Source organism: Zeus faber, assembly GCF_960531495.2.
Source record: "Zeus faber genome assembly, chromosome: 5".
Taxonomy (NCBI): domain Eukaryota; kingdom Metazoa; phylum Chordata; class Actinopteri; order Zeiformes; family Zeidae; genus Zeus; species Zeus faber.
The window spans coordinates 36325412-36334619 of NC_137192.1; the positions used below are offsets into that span (position 1 = coordinate 36325412).

General features: G+C 40.0%; 1 protein-coding gene across 1 annotated transcript in view; it reads left to right on the top strand.

Moving 5' to 3' along the window:
• asb14a (ankyrin repeat and SOCS box containing 14a) overlaps positions 1-4774 on the top strand; it is a gene marked incomplete at its 5' end in the record, with an annotated part of 14595 nt that extends 9821 nt beyond the window's left edge. The window contains 4 exons of the mRNA XM_080001206.1: positions 9-137; positions 375-503; positions 2914-3067; positions 3182-4774. Coding sequence (XP_079857332.1) covers positions 9-137; positions 375-503; positions 2914-3067; positions 3182-3345 — 576 coding nt within the window. The 3' untranslated portion in view covers positions 3346-4774. The remainder of the gene's footprint in view (positions 1-8; positions 138-374; positions 504-2913; positions 3068-3181) is intronic.
• Positions 4775-9208: the final 4434 nt, after the last annotated feature.

Here is a 9208-nt window from a genome sequence, read left to right on the forward strand (position 1 = left end):
ACCTCTAGGTGGCGCTGCGTTTGGGAAACTACGAGCTGATCAACCTCCTGCTGCGGTTTGGAGCCAACGTCAACTACTTCTCCAAAATAAACACCACGCACTTCCCCTCTGCACTGCAGTACGCGCTGAAGGACGAGGTAGTACCTCGTTAAAGTAGTACCATGATGACGTAGTACCTGGATAAAGTAGTACCATGATGACGTAGTACCTGGATAAAGTAGTACCATGATGAAGTAGTACCTGGATGAAATAGTATTATGATAAAGTAGTACCATGATGAAGTAGTACCTGGATGAAGTAGTGCCTGTATAGAGTAGTACCAGTGGATTTCTGCAGTTTACTTTGGTTGTAACCAGTTTGTTGTGGTTCTGCAGGTGGTGCTGAGGATGCTGTGTAACTATGGTTACGACGTGGAGCGTTGTTTTGACTGTTCCTATGGCAACGGCTCCCACGTCCCAGAGGATTACGAGGGCTGGACCAACACGGTTATCAAAGACACCATGGTAATGCTAGTTAGTTAAATAAGTTTGTTTAATAACTAGTCAGTCTGTCAGTCAGTCTGTTAGTCAGTAAGTTAGTTAATTAGTTCTAGTTAGTCAGTCAGTCAGTCAGTGAGTCCGTCCGTCCGTCCGTCCGTCCGTCCGTTCGTTCGTTCGTTCGTTTGATAGTTAGTTCTTTAGTTCTAGTTAGTTAGTTCTTTAGTTCTAGTTAGTTAGTTCTTTAGTTCTAGTTAGTTAGTTCTTTAGTTCTAGTTAGTTAGTTAGTTAGTCAGGTGGTCAGTCGATCAGACGGACGGTCTGTCGGTTGGTGAGTTCTAGTTAGTCCCAGTTAGTCAGTTGGTTGGTGGGATGGTAGGTAGGTTGTAGAACTAGTATGTCTAGTTTAATAACTAGTACATCTAGTTGTATAACTAGTATGTCTAGTTTTATAACTGGTATGTCTTGTTTTGTAACTAGCATGGCTAGTTGTATAACAAGTACGTCTAGTTGTATAACTAGTATGTCTAGTTTTATAACTAGTACAACTAGTTTTATAACTCGTACATCTAGTTTTATAACTAGTATGTCTAGTTTTAAAACTTTTATGTCTAGTTTTACAACTAGTACATCTAGTTGTATAACTGGTATGTCTAGTTTTATAACTAGTATGTCTAGTTTTATAACTAGTACAACTAGTTTTATAACTCGTACATCGAGTTTTATAACTAGTATGTCTAGTTTTAAAACTTGTATGTCTAGTTTTACAACTAGTACATCTTGTTGTATAGCTGGTATGTCTAGTTGTATAACTAGTATGTCTAGTTTTATAACTAGTATGTCTAGTTTTATAACTAGTACGTCTAGTTGTATGTCTAGTTTTATAACTGGTATGTCTAGTTTTATAACTAGTACGTCTAGTTTTATAACTAGTACGTCTAGTTTTATAACTAGTACGTCTAGTTTTATAACTAGTACGTTTAGTTGTATGTCTAGTTTTATAACTGGTATGTCTAGTTTTATAACTAGTACGTCTAGTTTTATAACTAGTACGTCTAGTTGTATGTCTAGTTTTATAACTAGTACGTCTAGTTGTATGTCTAGTTTTATAACTGGTATGTCTAGTTTTATAACTAGTACGTCTAGTTGTATGTCTAGTTTTATAACTGGTACGTCTAGTTGTATGTCTAGTTTTATAACTAGTACGTCTAGTTTTATAACTAGTACGTCTAGTTGTATGCCTAGTTTTATAACTGGTATGTCTAGTTTTATAACTAGTACGTCTAGTTGTATGCCTAGTTTTATAACTGGTATGTCTAGTTTTATAACTAGTACGTCTAGTTGTATGCCTAGTTTTATAACTGGTATGTCTAGTTTTATAACTAGTACGTCTAGTTGTATGCCTAGTTTTATAACTGGTATGTCTAGTTTTATAACTAGTACGTCTAGTTGTATGCCTAGTTTTATAACTGGTATGTCTAGTTTTATAACTAGTACGTCTAGTTTTATAACAAGTACGTCTAGTTGTATGTCTAGTTTTATAACTAGTACGTCTAGTTGTATGTCTAGTTTTATAACTAGTACGTCTAGTTTTTTATAACTAGTACGTCTAGTTGTATGTCTAGTTTTATAACTAGTACGTCTAGTTGTATGTCTAGTTTTATAACTAGTACGTCTAGTTGTATGTCTAGTTTTATAACTAGTACGTCTAGTTGTATGTCTAGTTTTATAACTAGTACGTCTAGTTGTATGTCTAGTTTTATAACTAGTACGTTTAGTTGTATGTCTAGTTTTATAACTGGTATGTCTAGTTTTATAACTAGTACGTCTAGTTGTATGTCTAGTTTTATAACTAGTACGTCTAGTTTTATAACTAGTACGTCTAGTTGTATGTCTAGTTTTATAACTGGTATGTCTAGTTTTATAACTAGTACGTCTAGTTGTATGTCTAGTTTTATAACTAGTACGTCTAGTTGTATGTCTAGTTTTATAACTAGTACGTCTAGTTGTATGTCTAGTTTTATAACTGGTATGTCTAGTTTTATAACTAGTACGTGTAGTTGTATGTCTAGTTTTATAACTGGTATGTCTAGTTTTATAACTAGTACGTCTAGTTTTATAAGTAGTATGACTAGTTTTATAAATAGTATGTCTAGCTGAACAGTTTCCACTGAGGGAACTAGTCACAGCAAGGTAGTGACCTCTTTCCCTTGTGAATATACTTGTTACTGTTATTAATGTTACCTTCATGGTGAACTGTGACTGAGTGCGACGTTGGTTCCAGTCTTCCATCGTAGTTTCTCTGTGGCGTCACCAGATGGCACCATTAGCATTAGCATTAGCATTAGCGTGAGCATTAGCGTGTAGGTGGAGGGACGTGGAACCATCGTTGACAGAAAGCGTGATTATTCAGAGATGACTGGCCTCCCCCGTCCAGTTCTGCGAGGTGATCACGGTGTTCTGGCTCAAGGACCTGTCGGGCCACGTGGTGCGGGTCATGTTGGACTACGTGGACCATGTGACCTTCTGCTCCAAGCTGCGGGCGGTCCTCAAGGACCAGAACCAGTGGTTGGACATCTGCAGGCTCCAAGGTGAACGTCTGGATTTCTTCTCTTCTGCTTTGTCATTGGCTAAAAGAGGCTCCACCGGGGGTGTGACCAGATCTGCTCTAATCCGATGATGTCGTCTGACTCCGCCCCCTCCAGAAAATGTCCGCCCCCTGCAGCATCTGTGTCGCCTGAGGATCCGTCGCTGCCTCGGACGCCTGCGTCTCCGCGCGCCCGTCTTCATGAGCTTCCTGCCGTTGCCGCAGCGACTGAAGGACTACGTCCTGTACCGGGAGTACAACCTGTACAGCCCAGCGCACTGAGCAGCAGCAGCACAGGTGCATCATGGGGGATCTGGGTGTGGTAGAAATACTGACGCTGGAGTCGCTGTTGTTTAACAACCACGACAACAAGGGAGGAAAAGGTCATCCTGGAAGAGCGTTATGTCACCACACAGACGGGTAGGTGGCCAGACAGACGGGTATGTAAACAGACAGACGTGTACATAACCGGATAAACAGGTATATAAGCAGACAGACAGGTATATAAGCAGATGGACGGGTCATGAAGCCAAAAGTTTGTCAGGTACTTCAGAGAGGAAGACAGTTTCAATGTCCTGTCGCAGGAAAGAGCCATAGACCGTCCTTCTCTAGAGTCTCAGCCTGTGAGGGCGTGGTCACTGTGGCGGGCGGAGGCTCCTCCATCCTACTGCACTGCATATCTGGGATGGAGAGGTGTTGAGCCTGGTCCTCACAGCGTGCAGGTGCTGTCTGACAGGACGGGTCACGTGACAGGAAGACGCTTTTCTTCCTTTGTCAAAACATCAAACACATCCTCAAACGAGTCAGAGTTTTAGCGTAAGCTGCCTGCACCACCTCCTCCATCCCTTCAACACCACCTCCTCCATCCCTTCAACACCACCTTCGCCATCTCTTCAACACCACCTCCTCCATCTCTTCAACTCCACCTCCGCCATCTCTTCAACACCACCTCCGCCATCTCCTCAACACCACCTCCTCCATCTCTTCAACACCACCTCCGCCATCTCTTCAACACCACCTCCTCCGTCTCTTCAACACCACCTCCTCCGTCTCTTCTGTGGCAGGAACAATTCAATCCTCCCTGGTTGTTTGTGTCTTAGCAGGTTTGGTTATGAGTCGGACGACCTGATTGGACGCTTCCTCTGTCCTGTTGGTGTTTAGTGTGGAGGTGACGGTGCAGTTGACATGGCTTCATAGCTTCCTTTGATAAAACCTCAGAACACACCAGGCACAGCTTCAACAGCTCACGCTTCGTCTTCCGTGTCCGTCCAAAAAAATCCCAGTGATAAATATTGAGCTGTGCTGAGTTGAGTTTGGCAGGACTGTGCTGCCTGTTCCTTCAGTCATCACTGAAGTAAATAATAATTATAATAATTTTTAAATAATAATTTTTAATTTATTTTTTAAATCAAAGCGATGTGTTTTATCATGATTTGGTGGCTCACTGGCAGCACCCTTGCAGCCCACCAGTGGGTCGCGGGCCGTAGGTTGAGAATCGCAGCTAAAAGAGTACTATAAAAGTATCTTCTCCTTTTTTTTTCTTTCGGCTGCTCCCGTGAGTATAATAAGAGTATAATATTAGAGTATTTGGGCCATCAGGGACTTTTTGTATTTTGTGAATAAAAGTGAATTCATGAGAATAAAGTCACAGTATTTTTGGAAAATAATAAATAATAAACTCAGCATTTCAAGTCAAGATTTTAACATTAAATGTCAAGATGAAAGTGTGATACTTTTTATTAATATGTCGAGAATAAACACAACATTTTGATGAGAAAAGTTGTTTGTATTGTATTTTTTGTATGTAATTTGGATTTCCTATGTTGTTGTTTTTTCGTCTAACCCAGTCTTTAATCTCCAGATGTTGACTGTTCTCCAAAAACAATGTCTTCATTCTGTATAGTGAGCAGCATGTTGCTGTGGAGCAGGCTGCAGGTTCAGCTGGGACAGCACCACCTGAGCCTTCACTTACCTCACAATGAGCTCATTGTGCTAATTACACAAGTTGCACAACATGCAAATCTGAGCAACCACAGCAAATTGCAAAACAGAAAGTAGTATTTGGGTGGAGTGAACCTTTGAAACGAGTAGTATTTGGGTGGAGTGAACCTTTAAAACGAGTAGTATTTGGGTGGAGTCAACCTTTGAAACGAGTAGTATTTGGGTGGAGTGAACCTTTGAAACTAGTAGTATTTGGGTGGAATGAACCTTTGAAACGAGTAGCATTTGGGTGGAATGAACCTTTAAAGTATCAGTAGTATTTGGGTGGAGTGAACCTTTGAAACGAGTAGTATTTGGGTGGAGTGAACCTTTAAAACGAGTAGTATTTGGGTGGAATGAACCTTTGAAACGAGTAGCATTTGGGTGGAATGAACCTTTAAAGTATCAGTAGTATTTGGGTGGAGTGAACCTTTGAAACGATTAGTATTTGGGTGGAGTGAACCTTTAAAACGAGTAGTATTTGGGTGGAGTCAACCTTTGAAACGAGTAGTATTTGGGTGGAGTGAACCTTTGAAACTAGTAGTATTTGGGTGGAATGAACCTTTGAAACGAGTAGCATTTGGGTGGAATGAACCTTTAAAGTATCAGTAGTATTTGGGTGGAGTGAACCTTTGAAACGAGTAGTATTTGGGTGGAGTGAACCTTTAAAACGAGTAGTATTTGGGTGGAATGAACCTTTGAAACGAGTAGCATTTGGGTGGAATGAACCTTTAAAGTATCAGTAGTATTTGGGTGGAGTGAACCTTTGAAACGAGTAGTATTTGGGTGGAGTGAACCTTTAAAACGAGTAGTATTTGGGTGGAGTGAACCTTTGAAACGAGTAGTATTTGGGTGGAGTGAACCTTTAAAACGAGTAGTATTTGGGTGGAGTGAACCTTTGAAACGAGTAGTATTTGGGTGGAATGAACCTTTGAAACGAGTAGCATTTGGGTGGAATGAACCTTTAAAGTATCAGTAGTATTTGGGTGGAGTGAACCTTTAAAACGAGTAGTATTTGGGTGGAGTGAACCTTTGAAACGAGTAGTATTTGGGTGGCATGAACCTTTCAAAGTATCAGTAGTATTTGGGTGGAATGAATCTTTAAAGTGTCAGTATTATTTGGGTGGCATGAACCTTTCAAGGTATCAGTAGTATTTGGGTGGAGTGAAGCTTAAAAACGAGTAGTATTTGGGTGGAATGAACCTTTGAAACGAGTAGTATTTGGGTGGAGTGAACCTTTGAAACGAGTAGTATTTGGGTGGAGTGAACCTTTAAAACGAGTAGTATTTGGGTGGAGTGAACCTTTGAAACGAGTAGTATTTGGGTGGAGTGAACCTTTAAAACGAGTAGTATTTGGGTGGAGTGAACCTTTGAAACGAGTAGTATTTGGGTGGAATGAACCTTTGAAACGAGTAGTATTTGGGTGGAGTGAACCTTTAAAGTATCAGTAGTATTTGGGTGGAATGAACCTTTAAAGTATCAGTAGTATTTTGGTGGAGTGAACCTTAAAACGAGTAGTATTTGGGTGGAGTGAACCTTTGAAACGAGTAGTATTTGGGTGGCATGAACCTTTCAAAGTATCAGTAGTATTTGGGTGGAATGAACCTTTCAAAGTATCAGTAGTATTTGGGTGGAATGAACCTTTCAAAGTATCAGTAGAATTTGGGTGGAGTGAACCTTTGAAACGAGTAGTATTTGAGTGGATTGAACCTTAAAAACGAGTAGTATTTTGGTGGCATGAACCTTTCAAAGTATCAGTAGTATTTGGGTGGAATGAACCTTTAAAGTATCAGTAGTATTTGGGTGGAGTGAACCTTTAAAGTATCAGTAGTATTGGGGTGGAGTGAACCTTTGAAGTATCAGTAGTATTTGGGTGGAGTGAACCTTTGAAACTAGTAGTATTTGGGTGGAATGAACCTTTAAAGTATCTGTAGTATTTCGGTGGAGTGAACCTTTTAAACGAGTAGTATTTGGGTGGAGTGAACCTTTGAAACTAGTAGTATTTGGGTGGAGTGAACCTTTGAAGTATCAGTAGTATTTGGGTGGAGTGAACCTTTAAAGTATCAGTAGTATTTGGGTGGGGTGAACCTTTAAAGTATCAGTAGTATTTGGGTGGAGTGAACCTTTAAAGTATCAGTAGTATTTGGGTGGAGTGAACCTTTAAAGTATCAGTAGTATTTGGGTGGAGTGAACCTTTAAAGTATCAGTAGTATTTGGGTGGAGTGAACCTTTAAAGTATCAGTAGTATTTGGGTGGGGTGAACCTTTAAAGTATCAGTAGTATTTGGGTGGAGTGAACCTTTGAAACTAGTAGTATTTGGGTGGAGTGAACCTTTGAAGTATCAGTAGTATTTGGGTGGAGTGAACCTTTAAAGTATCAGTAGTATTTGGGTGGGGTGAACCTTTAAAGTATCAGTAGTATTTGGGTGGAGTGAACCTTTAAAGTATCAGTAGTATTTGGGTGGAGTGAACCTTTAAAGTATCAGTAGTATTTGGGTGGAGTGAACCTTTGAAACGAGTAGTATTTGGGTGGAGTAACCTTTGAAACGAGTAGTATTTGGGTGGAGTGAACCTTTAAAACGAGTAGTATTTGGGTGGAATGAACCTTTGAAACGAGTAGCATTTGGGTGGAATGAACCTTTAAAGTATCAGTAGTATTTGGGTGGAGTGAACCTTTGAAACGAGTAGTATTTGGGTGGAGTGAACCTTTAAAACGAGTAGTATTTGGGTGGAATGAACCTTTGAAACGAGTAGCATTTGGGTGGAATGAACCTTTAAAGTATCAGTAGTATTTGGGTGGAGTGAACCTTTGAAACGAGTAGTATTTGGGTGGAGTGAACCTTTAAAACGAGTAGTATTTGGGTGGAGTGAACCTTTGAAACGAGTAGTATTTGGGTGGAGTGAACCTTTAAAACGAGTAGTATTTGGGTGGAGTGAACCTTTGAAACGAGTAGTATTTGGGTGGAGTGAACCTTTAAAACGAGTAGTATTTGGGTGGAATGAACCTTTGAAACGAGTAGCATTTGGGTGGCATGAACCTTTAAAGTATCAGTAGTATTTGGGTGGAGTGAACCTTTAAAACGAGTAGTATTTGGGTGGAGTGAACCTTTGAAACGAGTAGTATTTGGGTGGCATGAACCTTTCAAAGTATCAGTAGTATTTGGGTGGAATGAATCTTTAAAGTGTCAGTATTATTTGGGTGGCATGAACCTTTCAAGGTATCAGTAGTATTTGGGTGGAGTGAAGCTTAAAAACGAGTAGTATTTGGGTGGAATGAACCTTTGAAACGAGTAGTATTTGGGTGGAGTGAACCTTTGAAACGAGTAGTATTTGGGTGGAGTGAACCTTTAAAACGAGTAGTATTTGGGTGGAGTGAACCTTTGAAACGAGTAGTATTTGGGTGGAATGAACCTTTGAAACGAGTAGCATTTGGGTGGAATGAACCTTTAAAGTATCAGTAGTATTTTGGTGGAGTGAACCTTTAAAACGAGTAGTATTTGGGTGGAGTGAACCTTTGAAACGAGTAGTATTTGGGTGGCATGAACCTTTCAAAGTATCAGTAGTATTTGGGTGGAATGAACCTTTCAAAGTATCAGTAGTATTTGGGTGGAATGAACCTTTCAAAGTATCAGTAGAATTTGGGTGGAGTGAACCTTTGAAACGAGTAGTATTTGAGTGGATTGAACCTTAAAAACGAGTAGTATTTTGGTGGCATGAACCTTTCAAAGTATCAGTAGTATTTGGGTGGAATGAACCTTTAAAGTATCAGTAGTATTTGGGTGGAGTGAACCTTTAAAGTATCAGTAGTATTTGGGTGGAGTGAACCTTTGAAGTATCAGTAGTATTTGGGTGGAGTGAACCTTTGAAACTAGTAGTATTTGGGTGGAATGAACCTTTAAAGTATCTGTAGTATTTGGGTGGAGTGAACCTTTTAAACGAGTAGTATTTGGGTGGAGTGAACCTTTGAAACTAGTAGTATTTGGGTGGAGTGAACCTTTGAAGTATCAGTAGTATTTGGGTGGAGTGAACCTTTAAAGTATCAGTAGTATTTGGGTGGGGTGAACCTTTAAAGTATCAGTAGTATTTGGGTGGAGTGAACCTTTAAAGTATCAGTAGTATTTGGGTGGAGTGAACCTTTAAAGTATCAGTAGTATTTGGGTGGAGTG